The sequence below is a fragment of the Nothobranchius furzeri genome, chromosome 9 (assembly GCF_043380555.1).
Source record: "Nothobranchius furzeri strain GRZ-AD chromosome 9, NfurGRZ-RIMD1, whole genome shotgun sequence".
Taxonomy (NCBI): domain Eukaryota; kingdom Metazoa; phylum Chordata; class Actinopteri; order Cyprinodontiformes; family Nothobranchiidae; genus Nothobranchius; species Nothobranchius furzeri.
The window spans coordinates 30,182,346-30,207,314 of record NC_091749.1 but is presented as its reverse complement, the minus strand read 5'-3'; the positions used below and the strand labels follow the sequence as shown (position 1 = coordinate 30,207,314).

General features: G+C 43.1%; 1 protein-coding gene across 6 annotated transcripts in view; it reads left to right on the top strand.

The window, feature by feature from the left end:
- Positions 1–2,863: 2,863 nt before the first annotated feature.
- crtc3 (CREB regulated transcription coactivator 3) overlaps positions 2,864–24,969 on the top strand; it is a 65,688-nt gene continuing 43,582 nt past the window's right edge. For 5 of the 6 annotated variants that reach the window (XM_070554481.1, XM_070554480.1, XM_070554479.1 and 2 more), the window contains exons 1-4: positions 2,864–3,186; positions 5,362–5,472; positions 16,130–16,260; positions 19,389–19,448. In XM_070554481.1, coding sequence (XP_070410582.1) covers positions 3,055–3,186; positions 5,362–5,472; positions 16,130–16,260; positions 19,389–19,448 — 434 coding nt within the window. In that variant the 5' untranslated portion in view covers positions 2,864–3,054. Of the gene's footprint in view, positions 3,187–5,361; positions 5,473–16,129; positions 16,261–19,386; positions 19,449–24,969 lie in introns of all 6 variants that reach the window. The other variant, XM_015953969.3, reaches the window with a different exon arrangement.

Genomic DNA, 24,969 nt, shown 5'->3' with positions numbered 1-24,969 from the left:
CTGACTTCTGGCTGGCTGCTGTTCTTCCAGTTCGTCCTTCTGTGAAGGCGTTGATGTTGACGGCGTTGGCGCTACAGCATCTTCCGCCGCATCTTCCACTACGTCTTTGGGTCGTGTCTCCTCCGGGTCTGACTTCGGCCCGGCCTCTGGCTCTGCTGACTCGAGCATGTTCACAGCTGTCGGACAGCTTCCCCGAGCAGCCCGACAGAAACTTCTGTAAGCCCCCCCCCCCCCCCCCCCCCCCGCTGTCTCTTCTTTTGTTCCACTTCATTATTTTTTTTTTCGTTTTGCCGCACCTGAAAGCATCGTGAAAGTTAGCCTACTCAAAAACACCTGCTAGCTTTGTTGGGTCCCGCTCTGACTCTGACCGCTTCTCTGACATCCTTAATTGGGTGGCGCCTTAATGAAACGGTCCATGGTTAAGATAAACATTGTCACTATTTTTAATTAATTAATAAATATTGAAATAAATTATAGATAGGAGTCCTATCTACAAATTATATCATAGGACATTTGTACATTTAATTTTTTATTTATTTTTAATTTTGTTCCTCTGGGCCCCATCCAGCCAATCAGGCCCTAGGCACGTGCCTACTTTGCCTTTGCGTTAATCCGGCTCTGCATACTACACCTTTAATTTTGCATGTAGTCTGACTCCATTAAAGCACCGGGTTGCCTAACTCGGGGAAAGTAAGTAAGTAAGTAAGTAAAAGTTTATTTATATAGCGCCTTTCACAGATATAAATCACAAAGCGCTGTACAACATGATAACGATCAGGGCAAATACCTCTAACCAATAAATACACCAGAAAAAACAATAGCAGTGATAAAATAGAAAATAAAATCATGAGTATAAACAAAGTGAAGGTGTGAACCCGAACAAAGCCATCTTTTAGAACATTTAGGGAGCGAATGCCTGGATGAAAAGGTGAGTTTTTAGATGATTTTTAAAGACCTCTACAGTGTTAGAGAGACGGAGATTTGAAGGTAGACTGTTCCAAAGTCTGGGTGCTATAGTCTGAAAGGCCCTGTCCCCTTTGGTTTTCAGTCTGGTTCGAGGAACAGCCAGGAGGTTTTCAGATGTGGATCTGAGGTTCAGAGAGGTGGTGTGTGGGGATAAAAGCTCAGATAGGTAGCTTGGAGCCTGGTTGTTAAGAGCTCTATAGGTCAGGACTAAAACTTTAAACTGAATTCTATATTTTACCAGGAGCCAGTGGAGGGACTGTAAAACTGGGGTGATGTGAGCTCGTCTGCTGGATTTGGTTAGGATCATAGAAAGATCATAGAGTGAAGGATTACATGAATTTGAGGGATCCAGTAGGGGTCACTAACATCTAGTTTTTCAACATTTTATTTTTTTTAAGAAACTTGGAACTGCAGTTCTGCACAGAATCACTTTAGTAGAGGTAGATGTACTTACATTTACTCTGACTCAGTTTTATCAACTATTTCAGAAAAGTGTCTGTGTTTACCGTCAGATTGTAAAAAGTTAGGGTTTTCTGAAAATCTGGATGAATGTGTTATTTTAATATCAGAAATGAAAATGAATAATTTAAACTATGCATTAGCTATAAGGAACACTTTGTAATATAAATTGGCTATTTAGCTGCTAAACAAATACTTGTATGTAAATCATTTGTTTTGTCTGTTTAAGAGTAATGGGTTTTGAGAAAGTGATTTTATCAGAAGTAAAATTAACAAGTACAACCATTGAAACATATTTTAGTGACCTAAACTGTTTTTAAAGTACAACATTTTTATGACAATATAGAGATGAAAGCCCTCACTAGATATTTTATTTGTTTTTTTTTTTACCCCCAGACAATGAAAAGCTGACTGGATTCATGCTAAGATAATTGCTTTAAAAGTTACTCATACATTAAGGAGTACCAGAAATTAATTTGAACCCAGATTACACGTCAGTGACCTATTGATTTGGCCAGCCAATTTAAATCAATGTCATTGACGAGAAGGTAAATCGTCACTTTGTCGCCGCCTTGCGGCCACCGACGGTACTGACGGTCTTTAACGAGGTAATGTTTTTCTCGCAGCAGAATGGGGATAACGAGCCTGCGGACCTCAGCTGCTGTTTTGCTCTGTCAGTCGTCAACTAATAAGTTGTAAATAACACACAGGATTTTCTAACGCTTTCCGTTATCAGCGAAAATCGGAAAAGCTTTACTACCGGTGCTGTTTATTTTTGCTTCATGGAGTCCTCGGACTGGGGTTTGAGATCTATCTGCTGTCCGTGGATAAACACAGGACTCGCCTCTCTTCTGTGAAGAGCTGTGATATCAACTTGACTAACTGCGTGGATTGGGTTTCCTCGTCGCATGCGAGTATTTAAACGTCACTTATACTCAGTTTGGGATAAGAAAAGTAGAAATTCTGTCAATTTAGTGCAAGAGGAGCGGACACTTGTTGAAACACCAATTACCGAGCAGACGTTCGCTAACGTTTCTCGAGGCTGCTAACCTTAAAGTTGCTTTTAATTCAGGCCTGACATTATGGTCAACAAACGGGTATAAGGGGTATTTGTTAAAATTACCGATATGGCTCACGCAGCAGCTTAGCTAACTTGGCTAGCTGCCGCTGTTCCAGCGCTCCGTTCACTCCCCTTGTTGTGTTAGCAACCGCGGCTAACGTCATGTCAACGGTAAATTCAAACTAGTTCGTGGAAATGTGTTGATATAAACTCACATGTGCAACTAACTTGCTGTAATCGTTGCGTACTTTTTCTTGAAAGTTACTACAGTTAACTTGCAAACGTAGAAACCCGCAGAGACTGAATTTACTTCACTTTTCGTTCACAACAACTTTTATTAACGGCAGCTTAACGTTAGCATAGCTGCGTTAGCTCGTGTTGGAAAGAACTGACTCTGCCAACTAGTTTTTTTTTCCACCGCTCATGTGCGACGTATGTTGTGAAACTCGGATGGCTTTGCTTCTCCGTTCCCTGGGTGGCTTTGGAAGATAGACCCCCCTCCCCTTGCACCGTCCTCTACTCCCCCCACCCCACCGAGACGCTGAAGTTGTAAGACTGCGGGCCGCACAATGTCCGGCTCCGCGGGCACAGGTGGCTCCAACCCCAGGAAGTTCAGCGAGAAGATCGCGCTGCATAATCAGAAGCAAGCAGAGGAGACGCGGGCCTTTGAGCAGCTCATGACAGACCTGACCGTGTCGAGGGTAAATATAACTAACTCCCTTTGGTGGTCCTTCCCATTCAAGAAGCTGCTGTCACTTTTTAGATGACTTCTGCTGACTCGGGTTTAAGCTCAGCTGACTATTCTGGTTACATGTCTGCACGACTTGAATAAAAAAATCTGCATAAATATGTCAGGGATTCATTTGTGGAGTTTATGGTTCTTAATTTGCAGAATTCTGCTTCATTATTTTAGGCTAAACAACCAATTTCACCCATAAAGTCAGTCGGATATGTAAGTTTTCATTTGCATGGAGTTTAAACTTGGAGATGCACCAAAAATAAATGAGCTGGTGATGGGGATTGGACAATATTCAGCATAAACAGCCCAATAAAAACATCTCTCACCTTCACAAACCCATTATCATGCTAACAATAACATATATTCCATTTGAAAGATTTACTTCAGAAATAATACTTCATAAAAAGTGTCTATTAATGATTTATATTATAATAGTTGGTGTTAACAGATGAAATCTGTATCTCAATACCAGAAAAGATGCATCTCCAGATTAAACTATTGCAAACATTGACAAAGCATCTCATTAGTTTCACTTTCACAAAGCAGAAACTATTTTTTTAATTAATGGAACTATTGAGGGTATTTCCACGTTGTGTCTAAAATGTAGATATTTGCAGTTACAAGGTCTTTAGGTTCCCGCTTTTGAGTCTTTCCTAGAAATGGGAACAATGTGTCTGATGTGTTTGGTCCCAAAATGAGTTGTAAATGTAATCACAGACCTTGAACCGAGCATTAAAAAGTAGGTGAAGCTGAGGGGTTACTGGGTTTGTGTTTGTTTGGTTATTTTCCCTGAGCAGATGTAGCCACAGAAGAAAGTCAAGTGTCCTTGAGGTGCATTCCGACTGAATCTGAAAGTGTGGCACTTTGCCTGCAGCCTCTTTCATTTGTACTTGATAACTGGACTGCTGTTAAACAATCAGAAATAAGGATTTATTTGTTCTTGTACTCAGTACTTCTCATTCACTGTCAGCTGTGTGAACAACAGGTGGATCATTAAAACGGGAATCAGAATGTTTAAACAGAAGAAAGAGTCGAGCGGTTCAGACTCTGCTTATGATCTTGGGAGAAAAATAATTTTTACTTGTAGTTTTTTTCATTAGATGCCAAATGCAGTTGCACCCATACCCCAGCCACCCTTTGTTTATAACACATAATATAAAAGAAACGTATGCATTCAGGGAACCTTCCGTTCGTGTTTCTAACTACAATATTGAATCCCTTCTTTTTTTTAATAGAATTTTTTATTTTTTATTTTTTTTTTTGCACAGTTCTCACATCATTTGTTCACAATGTGCTCTTTCTGTGAGAGGGGTGCTGGTTTTGAATGGCTGGCCAAAAAGGATGTGGTGGAGTCGTTACTGAATGAAATAAAGTATGAACTATCGGTGAACCCTGTGTGAAAGTAAACCCAGTCAGGGCCGCTAAAGTCAGTCCGAGCGGCAAACAGCTGCAGTCGGCTGGTTGAATATTCACACCAGTAACCAGATGACAGGTTTTAATCCTTCTGGGAACTGCTCTGCAGCAGGCCATTTGCATTTTTGTGAATGATCCATGTGTTAGGACGCGGTCTTAGGTAGGATGTGGTCGTTATTTTATGAGGTCGTACAGTTGAGGGGAAAAAACAAAGTGGAAAGAAAATGTGCAAAATAGAGCTGTATGTTTCTTGTTTTCACACACACTTATTTAAGCACCGCCTCCCCTTTTAACCTTGTTCCAATGAAAAAATACGGGAGATCATAAGATGTGTAGCTGCAAATCCAAGACGTTAGACGAATAAAATGTTTTTGTTGGATTTTTCTGATACTTTTTGAGCAGCAAATGTTTATATTGGAGAACACTGGAGACTTGTGGTTTAGTCTCGAGAGTGCCTTCATGTGATCCAAATCTCCTCAAACCTGATGGAGACCTTTTCTGTGCATTATATCTCCTCGTGTTCTTTTGTTTTTTCCCTTCAAACATCTGGAGGTAAAATCTTTTGTGGTCACAATAAAATGTCTCATAAATAAACTGGAAAACTCAGGAATTGATTGCAGCTTAGTGAGATTTCATTTTTAAGATGAATGTTACACATCAGATTTCATCTTGTGTGTGTAGAATTCTTCCTCCCTGATTTTTATTTCTACCTTATGATGTACAGGTGCAGTTTCAGAAGGTCCAGCAGCTTCGTTTGTCTCAGTCCCGTGCACAGTACTACGGAGGCTCCCTTCCTAATGTCAATCAGATCGGCAACACCAATACGGAGTTTCAGGTGAGAGAACACCACCCGAAGCCAGCATGCTGTAACACCTGGCATCGCTAGGGAGCAAAATTTGGTTCTCCAAGTCTAAAAACAATGTGTTTTTAAATATGTTGTTTTTACCTTTTAATCTCTAGAAAAATCCATCAAACCATTTTGAAAATGAATAAAATCATGTCAAGTTGTTGAAAAATATTGGCGGCTTTGTTGCAAAACCATAAAATTCTGATCTAAAGTATGTAGGGCGCGAGACTACGTCTCTGGGGGACACCATATTGGATGCATGTTTTGCATGAGCTGGCCCGGGTTCCACCTAGATGGCTGGCTGGACAAATGACTTACAGAAGTTATGTTGGCACTTGACACAGACGATTTTGGACAAATGGACAAAAATACAAGTGATTGTGATGAAATCAGACAAAATTAATAGCTTCATTGAACAAATAAGCACAACATTTTGAATCAATGAATGGATTTATTTATATAATAACTAATCAAATATACAGAATTCCATATTTATACGAACGGAAAGGGCTGCTAATTATGTAAATACAATTAAAAATGTTCAAGTAAGAACTGTTGGGCTTTCTGGATGTTAGTTTTATGTATTTTCACATTCTTTAAAAAACAGAGACAATATGGTGTTTTAACAAATTGGTTATAAAGAAAGCATTTAGGCAGTAAGAAACATGAATTTAAAGTGAAAGTCTGTAGTTTCCCTGGCGATAGGAATAGTACATACTAGGGCTGGGCGATATATTGATATTTTTAAAATATCGATATAGTTTTTAAACAAGAAACAAGATGACTTTATATCGATATAACTGGTCAAACTACTATGCTAGCGATTAGCCGCTATGCAAGCGACATGTGTGTGTGTGTGTGTGTGGAGGGGGGGGGGGGGGGGGGGCTGGGATCCTGTTTCCCTAGCGAGAGCAGCCCTATGGCGCTCAGCCACTGTAGCCACAGGTGGGAGGGAGATCTTGAGAGGAGTGCAGAGCACATCGACACCTGCAGGTTGATGACCTCGTCAGGCTGAAGTCCACCAATCCGAAGGCGGTGGGGTAGGTCGGGTTTTCACAGCATCTGTCTGCATTCCTTCGTGGGGGTTTGTTGTTGGCATTCACAAGGCTGCCATGGCGTCTGATTCGGATAACAAGACTTTGTTTGGGTCAGGCAGAGATAATTTTCCTCTCTGCCTTCAAGTCTGTAACTTATCATTCAAGTCCTCCAGTGAAGCCAATTCAGGTTTTAAACATCTCCACACTGTCCGGTGACCCTCTCCGAGATGACATCCATTTTGCGCACTAATACCGGTATCGCAGCTAGAACGCTGTCCAGCTTACGATTCACCTCTTGTAACGTCCCAGTCTGTGAGGTCTCCACACGGACAGTTTTTTCCGTGGGTGCGGGTCGCCCTCCAATCGCTCCCGTCTTCCCAAATTTCCAGAAAACCGGATATCCTCCCACTCCAATCAGAAGAAATCCAGTGATCATCAGGCCAAACATCCACACATCTTCAACGTCCTCAATGGACAACTGGGAGAGGCATACGATCCTCCATTCTTTCCAGGAATCGAGCATATATCCCGCTGCGTGTGTCTCTTGCGCGCAAGTGGGAGCCCCTTCCTCCGTTCTCATCATAGAAAAATTCTTGTCAATCGCGTTCAATTAAATCCATTCTAAAAAATAGGGTTTTTCAGAAGAAATGCAGAGAAGCGCTCTGTGGGCAAACAGGACAAAGAGCCTTGGGGAAAAAAAGATAAGGGAGCAAAAGCAGAAGCGTCTGTACTCTGCTAGTGCCGGAAGAAGAAGCAGCTATAACATGTATTCTCACAAGTTTGCTCAATCTGAGAGCGTCTGTGTAAATGTGCTGCTCTAAACTTTGCATTAGGCTTCCTGGTTTTTAATTATTTGGGGACGTTCAACGCCAATGGAGTTCTGTTTATCCATCCTGCTTGTGCGGAGACAAGCCAAACCCCTCCCTCCCCTGTGTAACGAGGAAACATCTACGGATAGCCGAAGTGGCCAGATTACCTCAAACAAATTATAAGGGTTTGAATAGTAAACCACAGGGTTAACATTTTATTTTCAAGGGGAGCTCAACGGGTGAGAAAAGTTGTTCTGGTTTTGGTTTTTGCTGCTCTGGTTTGCTATGCTAGTAAATACTCAGTTATGAGCGATTCTGTTGAAAACGTTAAGAGTTTTTAAGGCGTGAGTTACGGCGACAGTAGTTCAAAAATAATCCCCATAGCAACCAGAGACTGAGTCATTACAATATAATCGCTGAAATGAGCTAACACTGTTAGATTCCAGCAATGTTTGCCCTGATAACTAATAACGCCACGGTGCATGACCCATGTGATCTTCAGTAGAAGCAATTACATCATTATAAATTTAGCTTAACATGATAGATTTTATTTTCTCTGGACAAGAAATATACAATATGGGCCACCTCTAGATGAAATTTAAATAATTTTACATTAATTATAAATATATAATTATAAAGTGCCTGTGGGACATTTGATACACCTCTAGCTCTCAAGTGTGTGTGTGTGTGTGTGTGTGTGTGTGTGTGTGTGTGTGTGTGTGTGTGTGTGTGCAGACTGCTGTACCAGTGTTTCTAAAGCTCAGACTGGTTGAGAATAGACAATAAGGTTAAAGTTTGACAAGAATCAATACATTTTTATGCATTTAATCTACTGGTTTATGTTTATAATTTCTCAAGACAGCTTGAAGTGAGTTAACTTGTAAATATTTTAAAGGAGGAAAAATATCGAGTTATATATCGTATATCGGAATTCAGCAAAAAGATATTGAGATATAAGTTTTGGTCCATATCACCCAGCCCTAGTACTTGCCTAAATCACTGCAAGCAAGCATCGTTTTGTGTTCAAATAAAACCTTACCAACGGATGGCCATTAGGGTTAAAAATCCCTGGGAGTGCAATTTCCAGCCAAATAACAAGAACATCAGATTCCTTTTCATCACTGGCAATGAGTAAAGAGGTAAACGCGTAAAGCAACAATGTCCGTAGAAGGAAACATGGCATCCAATATGGCATTGCCTAGACTTAGACTCGCTCCCATGTATTTTAGAACAGATTTTTATGGTTAGATGTTTTGAAACCACCAATATTTTTCAAAAACTGGGCTTTTAAGTCATTTACTACAACATTTTGATGGATATTTCCAGAGATTAATGATTAAAACTACACATTGTCACTTTAATAACAAAACTACTGAACTCTTTCCAAAACCGATGTGAAAGAACAAAATCAAAAACGAGATGTAATATATTTTGGCTGAGTGGTGTTGCTTTAGTTTGATGATGTCATCGGCAGGCACAGGACCCCAAGCAGATCCAGAAACTGCCAGAAAATTATGATGGGAAAAAATAACAGCTGTTTTTTTTTCTTCTTTTCTTATAAATACCAGTATGTTTAGCTGCAAGTCTTAAAAACAAATCAAAACCTAACAGAGTTCATAATGCTTCTCTGAATGACTCGTTTGTGCTTTGTTCACAAATTCAGTTCAGATTAAAATGAAATAAATGGTTTTATGCTTCATCGCTGCAGTGCTGCTTAAATAAACTCAAGAAGCTTTTTATTTCAGTTTGTTTTTCTTTAGAACCGTCTCAAGTTTTATGGTGGGAATAAACTGAAGTAGTAAATGAATAAAAGATCCAAACATGAATGTTTTCTTTTAAATTCTGCTTATCTAGAGATTACAATCAACCCGATTCAAGGCTCTTCTCTCATGTAGGAGTTTTCCAAGGCTAGTTGTGTCTGACATCCAGTCCTAATGTGCAGTTCAACTGTAAAAACAGCTCACCAGTGATCTCGCCATCCACAAGTGCAAATAAACTTGTTTTTGAGAGCAATAAATAATTCAGGAAGGTTTCTGCCAGCTGGGGAAAAGATGGAATAAAATATCAATGCAATAATCCTCAGTACTCTTTGAAACATTTCAGTGCTTTACGTTATATAACTGGTCTTTTTTGTATGGTGGTGCTTTGTATGTGGGTCAGCTCTCTAAGGAGTGCTGGGAGACAGAAGGTCCAGGTAAAGGTGCCCTTGTTTTTGAAAGAATAGCCCTTTTAAGTAGAGCAGTCTTTGCAGCTCAAAGCTCACACACAGAAATCGATCCTGCACAGAGGAAGAAAGCCCGTCTTACTCCGAGTCCATTCACCTCCTCATCTGGAGCTAAAGCTAACAAGCCAAACAGCTTCTAGATTCCTCCTGAAGATAATCCGTTATTAAACCTTTTTATGTTGAATAAGTTCAGCCTTCTCAACATTAAACTCAGTTGTGCAGAAATAATGTTCTTAAAAGCCCCTTTGTTTCTATTTGTTTCTCTTTTTAGTGTCTTTATAATCAACATGCAAATTTAGGGTTTTTATAAAGGAAGGAGTGAGCCACAATTTCACTTTTTGTCAAAAAGTAAGAGTTTAAAGTTAGAAACTCAGCTCTTGTGAATTCAAATATATATGTTTTACGTGGCAACCCCCGTACCCGCTGGTGGACACCAGAGGTTCGGGGAGCCGTCAGGCTGAAGAAGGAGGCCTACAGGGCGTGGCTGGTCTGTGGGTCTCCGGAGGCAGCAGACAGGTACCGGATAGCCAAGCGGGGTGCAGCAGTGGCAGTTGCCGAGGCAAAATCTCGGGCGTGGGAGGAGTTTGGTGAGGCCATGGAGAAAGACTATCGATCGGCTCCAAAGAGGTTCTGGCAAACTGTCCGGCGCCTCAGGAGAGGAAGGCAGCAACTTGCTCACACTGTTTACAGTGGGCATGGGGAGCTGCTGACGTCAACTGAGGCTATAGTCGGACGGTGGAAGGAATACTTTGAGGAGCTCCTCAATCCCACCAATGCGCATTCCGAGGAGGAACCAGAGCTGGGAGGCCTGGGGATGGACTGTCCGATCTCGGGGGCAGAAGTTGCTGAGGTAGTCAAACAACTACACAGCGGCGGAGCCCCGGGGGCGGATGAGGTTCGTCCTGGGTATCTCAAGGCTATGGATGTTGTAGGGCTGTCATGGTTGACACGTCTCTACAACATTGCGTGGTCATCGGGGGCAGTTCCTAGGGAGTGGCAGACCGGGGTGGTGGTCCCCATCTTTAAGAAGGGTGACCTGAGGGTGTGTTCCAACTATAGGGGGATCACACTCCTCAGCCTCCCTGGAAAGGTCTACGCCAAGGTACTGGAGAGGAGGGTCCGATCGATAGTTGAATCTCAGATAGAGGAGGAGCAATGTGGTTTTCGTCCTGGCCATGGAACTGTGGACCAGCTCTATACCCTTGCAAGGGTGATGGAGGGGGCATGGGAGTTTGCCCAACCAATCCACATGTACTTTGTGGATTTGGAGAAGGCTTATGACCGTGTCCCCAGGGGCACCCTGTGGGGGACGCTCCAGGAGTATGGGGTGGGTGGCTTTCTGTTAAGGGCCATTCAGTCCCTTTACCAGAGGAGCGTGAGTTTGGTCCGCATAGCCGGTAGTAAGTCGGACCTGTTCCCAGTGAGGGTTGGACTCCGCCAGGGCTGCCCTTTGTCACCGGTTCTGTTCATCACTTTTATGGACAGAATTTCTAGACGCAGCCGTGGTGTGGAGTGTGTCGAGTTTGGTGGCAGGAGAATCTCGTCTCTGCTTTTTGCGGATGATGTGGTCCTCCTAGCTTCATCCAGCTCTGACCTTCAGCTCTTGCTGGGTAGGTTCGCGGCCGAATGTGAAGCGGCTGGGATGAGGATCAGCACCTCCAAATCTGAGACCATGGTTCTCGACCGGAAAAGGGTGGCTTGCCACCTCCGGGTCGGGGGAGAGGTCCTACCTCAAGTGGAGGAGTTTAAGTATCTCGGGGTCTTGTTCACGAGTGAGGGTAGGAGGGATCGGGAGATCGACAGGCGGATTGGTTCGGCGTCTGCAGTGATGCGGACGCTGAGCCGATCTGTCGTGGGGAAGAGGGAGCTGAGCCAGAAAGCCAGGCTCTCGATTTACCGGTCGATCTACGTCCCAATCCTCACCTATGGTCATGAGCTTTGGGTAATGACCGAAAGAACGAGATCGCGGATACAAGTGGCCGAAATGAGTTTCCTCCGTAGGGTGGCCGGGCTCAGCCTTAGAGATAGGGTGAGGAGCTCGGACATTCGGGAGGGACTCGGAGTAGAACCGCTGCTCCTCCGGATCGAAAGGAGCCAGTTGAGGTGGTTTGGGCATCTGGTCAGGATGCCTCCTGGACGCCTCCCCGGGGAGGTGTTTCGGGCATGTCCTGCCGGCAGAAGGCCCCCGGGTCGACCCAGGACACGTTGGAGAGGTTACATCTCCAATCTGGTCCGGGAACGCCTTGGGGTCCTGCCGGAGGAGCTGGTGGACAAGGCCGGGGAGAGGATGGCCTGGAGCTCCCTAATTGGGATGCTGCCCCCGCGACCCGGACCCGGATAAGCGGAGGAAGACGAAGACGACGAAGACGTTTTACTTGTGTGAATTCTTGCTGCTTAGCTGTCATTAGGCAGCAGCACACACAAGCTTATTACTGCAGCAGGGACACATTTAGCTGTCTTCATCCTGATGTGTAGGTACGTCTCGTGCAAGTTCCCTAAACAAGTTCAAAGTTCACTCTAAAGTAATGAATTATTATTCAGTTTTTCATTTATCAGCCTCTCTTTTATTACCTTTATTCTTAATTATAAATGTTAATGAGTCATTATCTGTATTATTCTGATCTTCCAGCTCTATACATCTCTTTGCTTTTCTCCTGGTCTTTGGCTTTTATATTTTTCATTCTCAATAGAGGTAGGGTGATAACTCAGCCTGACTTTTGCCACATTTTAAATAGTAATTTATCATCCATCCTTCTGCATATTTACCTGTTGGATCCTGCTCGCAAATGAGTTATTCTACATTAGAATGCCCTTCTAAAATATGTTTAAAAATACATCCTTCCTTAACGTTTAAGTTTAGAGAGATTTAGTTAAGGTTTTATTAGATGAGAAAAAATATGAAAATCTGCTGCCCAGATCGCTAAAGGTTAGCATGGGTCACTGACTAAACCCATGCTAGGTGACGTTTACGTTTCTAAATAAACAACTACTATCAAAAAGAAACTTATTAAAAAAGTTGAATAAAACTACATTTGAAATAGAATTTTACAGCATTGCAAAGTGATTTCTTGCTCTAATTACTTTCAGATCTTTCTAGATCATCTGACCCCCCCCCCCCCCCCCACACACACACACACACAGTTAAAGACTATATCTGCTCTGTTCAGTTGTTTCATTGTATGATGTTCAGTCAGAGAGAGAGAAGTGGCTGCATGTTTGAGTTTCTGCACGCTGAGATCTGGATGTTCTCTGTGGCTGTAGCACACTCCTGTGGGCTTCATGCAGAACCAGGCATGCAGAACGTGCACCTTCATTCTGCAGCCAGAGGGGGAAACACACATTCTATCGAAATGATTTCCTATAATAGATAAGAGTACACAGATTTGTGTGTAATAACCCACACACACACACACACACACACACACACACACACACACACACACACACACACACACACACACACACACACACACACACACACACACACACACACGTACTTATATTGAAACCAATAGAAACTGTAAATGAATAAATTTCTGGGAATTATAAATGATAATACTTGATGTGGAAACGCCTTGTCAGATACATTAAAACAAACATTTCCAAAGGCCTATCAATCTTAAACAGAATTAAACCATCCAGGGATGAAAATTTAGCCGTTCTATATACTCCATACCCTGGTGCTTCCATACTTCATGTTTTGTGTTGAAATACGAGTAAAAACTTATCGAACCGTAACAAGCCTGGAAGGAAAGAATAAAAAAACAAATATATGCTTGTGTGGACCTTCACTGACTTCCATTCATTTCAGTGACTCCACTATGCCTAACCTATACTCTAATCATAATCAATGCTGATCTATTCCTAACCCTAACCTGAACTAAAACTCAGTTCACACCATACCTCTAAAACCAACTGGTAAGCTTTTAGAAAAGTGTGGACCACAAAAATGTCCTCACTTTGTAGGGATAATAGTGAAAATGGTCCTCAGTATGTAGTACTAACACATACACACACACACACACATTCACGTCTAGCATTCATTGTAAGGACAGTCATTGACTTTGATTCATTTTAATGACTAGATTGTGCCTATCCCTAACTCTAACCATAACAAGTCTATTCCTAACCCTAACCTTAAGTAAAACTTAATTCACACCATACCTCTTAAACTAACAAGTAGAGCTCTGTAACATTGGACCAAAGTGAGGACCACACTTTGATATATAGATGAGTACACACACACACTCACTCACACTCATCCTGTGATTGTTTAATTTAGTCTCTCTCTCTCTCTCTCTCTCTGTCTCCCTCTCTCTCTCTCTCTCTCTCTCTCTCTCTCTCTCTCTCTCCGTCTCTCTGTTTCTGTCTGTCTCTGTCTCTCGCTCTCTCTCTCTCTCCGTCTCTCTGTTTCTGTCTCTCTCTCTCTCTCTCTCCGTCTCTCTGTTTCTGTCTGTCTCTGTCTCTCGCTCTCTCTCTCTCTCCGTCTCTCTGTTTCTGTCTCTCTCTCTCTCTCTCTCTCTCTCTCTCTCTCTCTCTCTCTCCGTCTCTCTCTCTCTCTCTCTCTCTCTCCATCTCTCTGTTTCTGTCTCTCTCTCTCTCGCTCTCTCTCTCTCTCGCGCGCTCTCTCTCTCTCTCTCTCTCTCGTATTCCTTAACTTTCCCTGAGTTGCTTGATTTTAGGTGTAAGGTTGGAAGATGATTAGGACAGTTATGCACGATAACCTTGAATATTTGACTTTTATATTAAATATGTTGATGTAGTTTTGGAGATAGTAATCAGTAAGCGATCTTTGGGTTAAAGCATAAAATATTCAGATAGTTCTTTCTATAGATATAAATCTGATTTCTACGTAACATGCAAGTTTTATAAATGAAGATTATTTTAGTTCATTTATTTACAACTTGTAACCAAAAGAAATGGCACTATTTTAGACTGCTGAACGTAGATTCACCCTAACTCTCGAAAGCTACATGTTACTGTATGTACGCTTTAGACATGTTAACTGAATTACTTTTCATGTCTCAGCAGATATAAAAATTTTCTTTGCTTTCTTTACACATTAAACATATTATAATTGTAACATAATACTGTAGCAACACAGTGTTCGAGGTAAACGATACAGATGCCCTGAGGTGGTTGAAATACTTCAGCCTGGTTTGAAAACTGGCTCTGTCATAGCTGCCTAACCTTGGCACAGAAGATGCCATCATCAGAGGATGTCTTTGGGAGTGATTTCATCCAGTAAATGCTAAACTGGTCTGTATTTGTATAGCACCTTCTTAAGCCTTATTTGTACATCTGTGTCAGGACAGAGACATGCAACGCTATTATGCGTCAATGCAAGAGCTCTCAGACGTGCTCGCAGAGGAAGATGGAGACATGCCCCAATTTTTACCTATTCGTCAAGACAGAACACAAGCTTGTGATTGGTCAGGATGCTGCTTCCTCTAAATGTATCAACAGCACAGTTTTTACCGCTTCAAAAAGTAAAGAGAGATTTTGTGGCAGACACGAAACAGAATGAAGAATGCGTCACAGATAAAGTCTGAAAATTTGAACAAGGAATATTTGCTGACTTGGCTGAACGAGTACAAAGACATGCAACAAGCGTTGTATTTGTGGACAGAAAAGACTAGAAACGTGAGTTTAGAGGTACTGATCGAATGACGAGGTGGAGAGGACCAAGGGACACATTTTTCTGTGTTATAAAGTCTCTGAAATACATTAAAACAATGTAAACACAATAGCAAAGGCACTATTGTAGACCAGATAAGTGACTGTAATGATGGCAGGATACCTCACCTCAGTGTAGCGCTATGCTCTTGTTTGCTTTGCAACAATCCCCGTCTGACGGAAAAGTCTGAGAGCAAAATGTCTCTGTCAATGCGTGTGCGTCTCTCCCTCACAGAGCTGACGGGGAAGTATAAATTAGACTTTAGGGTTCAACAGCCCCCCAAGGCGCTTCACAACACCCATTCACATGCTGCTGATAATGAGTTATATTGTAGCCACAGCTACCCTGGGGCACGCTGATGGGTGAGGCCTGTTAAATACTGGCGCCACCGGTCCCTCCGACCACCACCAGCGGGCAAGGCAGGTTAAGTGTCTTGCCCAAGGACACAACAGCAGCATTCTTGTGTCTGAGCTGGCATCGAACCTGCAACCTTCTGATCTGGACAACCTGCTCTAACTCCTGAGCTTCTGAGCATATCTTTTTGAAGCTGTTTCCTCTGCCCTCTTTCCTGTCCTTTCTCTGCTTCTTTGATAAAGACGCTGACAGAGAATGCTGTTTCTCCCTCGTACCCGCAGCACGACACGTAAATACCTCAGCCGACTCTCTGTTGACGCGAATCAGGATAGCTGAAGTGCTTTTATGTTGTCTGGTTTGACTTGGTGTTTGATCTAAATCAGACTTTAAGATTTTACAACAGATCTTTTTCATTATTCTAAAGTTGATATTCCAGAAGACCACACATATGACAAAGAGACACAACTCCCTATAGAATCTGTGCTTTTCTTTTGGAAACTGCTGTTGTGTCTGATGTGAACTACCTCTACCTGTTTCCTCACAGGGTGGCTTCCCTTCAGGGTTGGACTCAGTCAGAGGGACCCGCCACCATGGGCTCGTGGAGAGGGTCCACAGGGACCGTAACCGCATTAACTCTCCTCATCGCCGACCCATTGACAAACACGGACGGCAAATATCCTTCCAATCATGAATCTTTGACCAAAGAGGATCGCTAAAGCATTTGTACATTCATGTGTTGTCATCATCAACACAGAAGGTCAGTGATGGCCGTTGTTCAGTTTTGTGTGTCTTTATGTTGTGGTTACAGTTGTGACGACACACTTGCAGGCAGCTAGAGGTTTTGATGCCTTAAGCCGGGCGTACACGGTGCGACTTTTTCACTTTTTTGAGCCGATTTTCCAGTCGTGCGAGAATCCACGACATCGGGGCGAGTTTTGCGCCGAGCGTCGTGTAGTGTACAGGGGGTTACGAGAGGCGATTAACACCACGTGACCAGCTGCCGATCAGCAATCGTGAGCTCGCACGGACTTCTGGCGTGTTTAATATTTCGCTCGTCCCTCGTGAGGGTATCGCACTGTTGAAGCGGCGCTGCGAGCAGCTGCGACCCAAAATGTACCAGAACCGCTCACGGTGCATGCGCAATCATGCATCAACGCAGCTCGCTCGCTATTTCCCTAATAACACACGCTGTTCGTTTTTGTTTCTACACGTTTTTTTACTCACAAAGATTGTCAAGAAAGCGTGTTTGTTGTGTTCATGTCAAATTACACTGATCACAAAACACAGATTTACTTTCTTTATTTCGTTTTCCTCATCCAACCCCCATAAATCCCTGTGTGTCCTCCTGCAGCACTCCCGAAGAACATCAGGAAAAACAAGACAAAAAAGTCTAACGTGTTGAGTAAAAACTGCTGTTTTTAGCATATTTTTAGGTCCGACGTGTTGCTACCAGACGTACAGTGTGAGCAGTCAGGTCGCATGCGAGAACTGGGTCGTGCAGTGTGAGCACATGACTCGTGAGATCTGCCCTGCGAGGAAGTCGTACAGTATGAGCTGAAGCTGAACGCTGCGAGTGATAAAGTCGCACAGTGTACGCCCGGCTTTAGGAGTGGAATTAGTCTTTAGAATCAATGGTGCACAAATGTTGTGCTTGATGCCTGGCTGATAGACGACAGCAGGAAAGTCACAGCACGCTCCAAATGCACAGGTTGCATTTATGTGTAATTTACAGGTCCATGTTAAACTGTATGAGCTTTTGTGTTCAAATCATTTTATTATAAAAAGGACAAATGGCAGTTTATAGTAGCTAAAAAATATATAATATTTAAAGAAAAATCACATGTCACTTCAACATGAAATCAATGCTTTTAAAATAAACAAAACAGCTGGTTGGTGTTTCTGTTGGCTGAAGGGTCACTCCTCAGTATAGATAGTACAAGGAATATTTGCTGACTGACCTGGCTGACACATCAGTTACCTTAGAGAGCTGCACCTTTATAAGTTTTCACATTTATCTTTACTTCTGGTTACCAAACCAGACTAAGGAGAAGGCTCAGACTTCAGAAGCTCCCCCACTGCATGACCCACGTCTCTGGGTCTTTTTGGGTCTGGTCACACACCCAACGAACCACAGCATCCCCCTTACCACCACCATCTAAAATGACGTGGTCCGGACCTCCTGCTCTCTGGGTTTGGTGCAGGGATGGATTGAATCTGAATTAAGTGTATGGGTCAGTTAGCAGACTAGTGTTCTCATTTCTGCTCTGAGATTCAAGTTCTGAATATTTGTTTCAAATACTAAGATTTGATGTTCTGTCCTTTGTACTAAAGTAATTTGCTGTTGAAATCAGCAGTTCAGGGTGATGTGAACAAAAACAAACCTGAGTGTTTCCCCATTTTAACCAGCTCAGTGGTCTAGTTGCATGAGTGTCAGCCCTTATACTATGAGACAGTGGTTTCAAATCCATGGGTCTCACCAAAGACTTTAAAAATGGGACCCAATGCTTCCCCGCTTGACACTCTGCTTTAAGGTGTTCCATTGGGGGTTTGAACCACCAAATATTTCCAGAACGCGGCTGTGTCTGCAGCTCACCGCTCCCCCAGGGGATGGGTCAAATGCAGAGAAATAATTTCACCAGTGCATGGCAACTAATGAGACTTTCCATTTTCCTTAGTGCTTCGGGTTTGAATTCCAAAAAATTTGAAATTTCAGTTTTTAGCAACAATTCAATGTGAACGTCCGAACCCAGCCCTATTTTATCACAGTTTAACAGGAACTTCATTCAAAAGTACACTAGTTGTTCCTCCTGAGCATCGTGTTAACACACGCCCGTATGCTCAAGAACAGAAAAGGAACCCCCCACCCCTTAGTTTACCACTCCATGTTGGCAGCAGCACCTGGCAGCTGTTTTCCCTTTTTCATTTTTTGTGAAGGCAGCAATGATTAATGCAGTTTTGTTGCTTTGGAGGGATTATTTTTTATTGGAGTTGCTATTGCGTGGTTCCTGCTGCAATATAGTGCTGAAAAACAGTTCTGCTGATTACTTTGTGTGTTATGCACATTTGGGGACCTTCATTGGTAATCAGAGCGGTCTTAAAGCTGTTTATTGTCTTCTGTGTGGAGAAAGGTCAGTAATGCTGTCAGTCTTTGCCAATTTAGTGGTGTTTGTGTGTGTTATAAGGGGCTTATCGCATGTTTTGTATTCAACATGATGATTGGCTACTGCCTGTGTAATTCTAGCTCACTACTGATACTAATTGATTAGAGGCCTTAACCAATGCTTTTGGGACAGTGAAAGGTCTTCTGTGGCTCTGTTTGTATTTGTTTTAGCACCACTCCTAATCAGCCTCTTTGAGATGAGCCAGCTCTGCTCCATAGTTTGTGTTAGCAACTCACAGCAAGACAAAACATGTTCTGGATGTTTTTCTGTTTGCATACATGATGCCAGGAACTTTGCTAAGCAGTAAATCAACTAATTATCTGTGGCTTTTTTAACTTTTAAATTTTTTTGACATAGGAGGCTTGTCTGTTGTTCTCTTCCCTTATAGTGAGACTATTAGCTGATTTCATAGAATACTTGTAAAGTTTGGGCTACATGATGCAGGGGCAGAGCTTATCCTAGACTGAATAAAAAAAAAAACAGGAAAAAATAAATGTAATTTTTCTGAATTCCTGTGTGTGTGTGTGTGTGTGTGTGTGTGTGTGTGTGTGTGTGTGTGTGTGTGCGTGCGCGTGCGTGTGTGTGTGTGTGCGTGCGTGCGTGCGTGTTTGTGCACATATTTTCTTTAACAAAAACCTACATGGAGAGCTCTCCATACGGGGCGGTGTATCTGTCGCCACCTCCGGACAACAGCTGGAGAAGGTGAGTGCCACCTCTGCTGAGTTTCTGACAGAGTGCTTGTTGTTCTTTTTTCTTCCTCTCAGTAGGATATTTTGTATCTGGAACCGTTTCCTCCTCCTGCCAGTGTGTTTCCTGTGCCATGCCTCTGGAGTAACCAGTATTTTCTGTCCTGATTCAAACACCAGTCTCCCTTGATCAAACACAAATCTGAGATGTGAATGGGAGGCAAGGGCCAGGTGATGGGTGGAGCTGTTGGCCTTTGTTGTTTCTGCTCAAATGTTTCATGTGTGAAAATGCTGTGTTAACCCTTGGACGGCTGCCTCTGACTGAAAGTGTTTGACAGATAGCCTTTTGCTTTAAAGGTCATACCCAACGGCAGACCTTTAACTGTTGGGGGATTTTGTCGGTGCTCTGTAGTGCAGAATCTCTCACTTCTCTGAAACTTGAGGACATTGATTGTGTTTGCGCTGGCCTTGTGTGCCAGAAGCTTCTTTTCTTTTCCAGCTCTGATTGTGCCCACGTAGAGCAGCCGTGTATTGGTAGACAGCTTTTCCTCAGTGTTTACAAGGGAGTGAATTATGGGCCTGTGATAAAACAGCTCAGCCAAGCTCCTCCTCACTCCGTCTTGCTGCTTTGTCTCTACTCTTGTGTTTAGTATGCTGCCTTGGCCAGCTGCCAATCACCCTGCCTTGTCTTCTTGCACAGCACCGACAAAAACGCCGACCAAGCTCAGCATTGAGCGCACCTGTAACGCCTTGTACTGAATAAATGAATAAAGTCCACACCCTCTCATTGTTGACAGCACAGAAACAGGTTGACTAACAAATGTCTTTGTAGATCAACCAGACGTCAGTGCTGTCAGTGAGTGGGTTTCTCTGAGACACGTGACACAAACAGCTGGGAGCTTCTTATTAAACACATTTCAAATTAGTGTGGTTAACTGAAGTTCTGTACTCAATAATGGCAAAGAAAGACAGGTGCATCAAAACAAAATCCTTAAACTCAGAAAAATCATTAAAGCAGTAAAATAACTGTCAGAAGATTTATTCTCATGGAGAAATAAATGCACAAACCCTCCTAATGGGCATTTGAATTATGAACTTTGAGGTTACGACCCCGGGTCCTACCCAGTAGTTATCAAAAATGTGACATGTGTTATATTTTTACAAGTTTTTTTTATTACATGAGAAAATTACTCTACAGTTATAAAAAGATGATGGAACAAATGTGTAAGAAGAATAGGCTTTGTTTTTTTTTTTTAATCACCTGACCACCAATAAACTAATATGTAATGTGGGTTTAATAAACAGGAAGTATAGCTGTTCAAATACCTACTGGACTCATGAAGTACTTTGAATGATACATTTGTAATATCCGAGTTTCAACAGGAACAAAAAAATGTATAAAATGCCGCTATACTTAAAGTGGTGGCGATTAAGAGTAAAGGAGATAAAAAACAACAAAACAAAATCTTCTCACCCTCTGTTCACAGAAACATGAATTTTACATTAATTCTGTAGTATTCATAATCAGCCAGTGGAGGCATCTTTTCTTTCTCAAATTTGAATTAAGTTCTACTCTCATGTGATCAAATGTCTCAAGGCCAACCTAGCACCACTGGGTCAGAGATCCCAACTTCCCACACCAAACCTTCTGTCAAGAATCTTGGCGTGACCTTTGACCCAGCTCTCACCCTGGATTCTCATGTCAGTTCTCTTGTTCGCTCTTCCTTCTTCCATCTCAGGAACATTGCTAAGCTGAGTCCCATTCTGTCCCGCTCTGAACTTGAGACTGTTCTCCACACCTTCATCTTCTCACGCTTAGACTACTGTAACTCTCTTTTCACGTGTCTGAGCAGAACCTCTCTGAACCGTCTACAGGTGGTTCAGAATGCCTGTGCTCAGCTTCTGACCAAGTCCTCCAAACACACCCACATCACCCCGCTTCTCCTGCAGCTTCACTGGCTGCCAGTCAACTTCAGGGTTCATTTCAAGATCCTGGTTCTGGTCTATAGGGCCTTACATGGACAAGCACCATCTTACATTGGTGATCTTCTTAGTCCCTACACCCCCAGCAGGTCCCTGAGGTCCAGTGATCAAAGCCTACTGGTTGTGCAGCACCAGGCTAAAGACCAAAGGTGACAGATCATTTGCTGCTGTGGCCCCCAGACTCTGGAACTCTCTCCCCCTGAGCCTGAGATCAGTGGACTCGGTGGTCTCCTTTAAAAAGCAGCTGAAGACTCACTTGTTCAAGCTGGCTTTTGCATGACCTTCTTCACCACTCTCTCTTTATTCTGCTCTCCCCACCTATTCAACCTTCCTCAGGATCCACTGATTTCCCTCTTTCCTATTCACTCTCTCTCTTTCTCAACATTTTTTCTTTTAAATCCCAATTGCCTATTTTTGCTCATTTTAAATATATTTTTAAACATTTTCTAAATGCTTTTTTATATTTTAACATTTTTTTTGTTTTTGTGACTCGCCCCATGATTTTTATCTTGAGAGGCGCTATAGAAATGATATTTTCTTCTTCATTTCTGCTCTCTTTAAGTTGTTGATTGGTAATTTTAGTCATCCAGGCTAATTAATATGAATTAAATCAGGTTAAATTGAGAATCTTTATATCTCCACTAATGGATAGTTTAAGGTAATCAGTAGAATAGATGTTTGGTATTAGCCTGATGGTTTGATACTGGGTTACTGTATATTCAGTCAAGTTTCAGATATATAGCTGCAGCCCTGTGAAACTGTAATTTGTTTAACTCAAACGAGTAGAGGGCATGACAGCACAGCATAAAGCATCCATGTTCCTAAAGACAGATGTGACAGTTTTATGTAAACATCTTTGAATAAACTGTCACTTTTCTGTGTTTTCTTCTTCGCTCAACCATGCCGCTCTGTGATTGGCATCAACCCTGTCATGTCTCTGCAGGCCATATTTAGCCTCCTGCTCCAACCTGCAGCAGATTGTTGTCACAGTGTGCAACATGGATAAACTTCCCCTCAGCTGTAGGTTTTGGCTCACAACTCCAGTAAAATAAGAGATTTGTGTTATTGCTGTGGTATTTGTCTAAACTGTCTCCGTCTCGACCAACATGTGGGAATTTTATAAAGTAGAAAAACAGTTTGAAAACAATCTTTGTGTTTAAACGCAGGTAGTGTACCCGGAAAAAGCGCTAACTGTCTGTTTTAGTCACAGATTATTTGCATATATTTTTGCGGAGCCTAGTTTATTTAGTGATGCGAGCTCACGGTTTAAAAATGTTGGCATTTATATCGCGTTTAAAGCGTGCCACAACCCGTGCACGCGCATTGGGTCCACAGCGCGCGTGTGAACGGGACTCGCGAGCGAAAATATACATGGCAGCGCGCGCGTGAACGGGACTCGCGAGCGAAAATATACATGGCGAGAGGTCATTTGTGCACTGAGAGGGAGCAAACTGTGTCTGTGAGCGCACAAGGATGTGCACAAGTGACAAACCTGCGTGCGCGCGTTGTCAACGAGCACACGGCAGAGGAAGACGTGCCCGCGCGGCAGCCTCTGTGCGCGCTTGGCAGCCTCTGTGCGCGCTCGGTTTCTGACTCCTGCTCGCTCGGCTGTAAGGGCTTTTGGCACTCTGGAGGCGTGGCCTGTGGCAGATCTTCTCTGTCCTCTGATTGGTTAGTTCACCCCGCACTTTACCCTCTATCTATATAAAAAAGTCTGATATTCAGAAGTTGCTGGCATAGCTCAGCTGGGAGAGCGGGTGACTCTCGCCCCGGAGGATCCAGGTTCGAGTCCGGGCAAGGAAAATGCAGTAGATGTCATGTTTACTTTTCTTAATTTCAGGTATTTTACAGTTGTGACCGTTCAACTGTCATTAAACGTCAGAATGTTTGCTGGGCAGTGTTTTAAAAAGTGCACATAAGCTAGATGGTTTTAACCATATAAAATTACATTTTTTGTGATACTGGAAAAATACATACTGAAATCAAACTACTGGTTGAAAACTTTATGACTGTGATTGTACAATATATGACTCACTAATACACTGCAAACTCCCTTTGAGTGGGGCTTAGAGAGAGAGAGAGAGAGAGAGAGAGAGAGAGAGAGAGAGAGAGAGAGAGAGAGAGAGAGAGAGAGAGAGAGAGAGAGAGAGAGAGAGAGAGAGAGAGAGAGAGAGAGAGAGAGAGAGAGAGAGAGAGAGAGAGAGAGAGAGAGAGAGAGAGAGAGAGAGAGAGAGAGAGAGAGAGAGAGAGAGAGAGAGAGAGAGAGAGAGAGAGAGAGAGAGAGAGAGAGAGAGAGAGAGAGAGAGAGAGAGAGAGAGAGAGAGAGAGAGAGAGAGAGAGAGAGAGAGAGAGAGAGAGAGAGAGAGAGAGAGAGAGAGAGAGAGAGAGAGAGAGAGAGAGAGAGAGAGAGAGAGAGAGAGAGAGAGAGAGAGAGAGAGAACTCTGACCCTTTTCATCAAATCTTTTGAAATTTGGGATTTCTAGATGTCATCGCATTTGGGGGGGGCAGTCACTATTGCACTTGCCCATGCCTACATCCGGGCCCGGGCTGTAAACATGTTTATTTCTGCTGTGAAATTGGTATTTTTAACATGGGAGTCAATGAGGATTTGCTCGCTTCTGACACCAGCCCCCAGCGGATGAGGGTGGAACTGCAATTATTTTCACTTCAGTGTTGGCTTCAATTTAGTACCAGTATTATGGAAGCTTGGTCCTGCCCCAAGTGGAGGGGTTTAAGTATCTCGCTGTCTTGTTCACGAGTGAGGGAAAACTGGAGCGTGAAATTGATAGGTGGAATGGTGCTGTATCTGTAGTGATGCGGGCGTTGTACCAGTCCGTCGTGGTGGAGAGAGCTGAGTCAGAAGAAGAACCTCTCAATTTACTGGTCGATCTACGTTCCTACCCTCACCTATGGTCATGAGCTTTGGGTAGTGACTGAAAGAATGAAATCGCGGATACAAGCAGCCGAAATGAGTTTTCTCTGCAGAGTGGCTGGGCTCTCCCTTAGTGATAGGGTGAGAGGCTCGGTCATCAGGGAGAGGCTCAGAGTAGACCCGCTGCTCCTCCACATCGAGAGGAGCCAGTTGAGGTGGCTTTGGCATCTGGTCAGGATGCCTCCTGGATGCCTCCCTGGTGAGGTTTTCCGGGCATGTCCAACTGGGAGGAGACCTAAAGGTAGACCCAGGACACGGTGGAGGGACTATGTCTCTCACTTGGCCAGGGAACGCCTTGAGATTTCCCCAGAGGAGCTGGCCCAAGTGGCTGGGGAGAGGGAAGTCTGGGCCTCTCAACTTAGGCTACTGCTCCCACAACCCGACTCCGGATATGTGGATGAAAATGGGTGGATGGATGGATGAATGACTTGAAACTTGCTGAACAGGGTTTTTGTTTTGTTGGTTGACTGGATTTTTAAAGATGTCCTCACATTTCAAGTTTCATCTTAAAGTTTCATTTCCCCAATCTTGACTTTCAAATCAGTCATATACATATAGTCGGACTCACCTCGACACATAGCATTGGCTCTGGAACCCAAGTCCTTGAGAGGGGTTGGACAC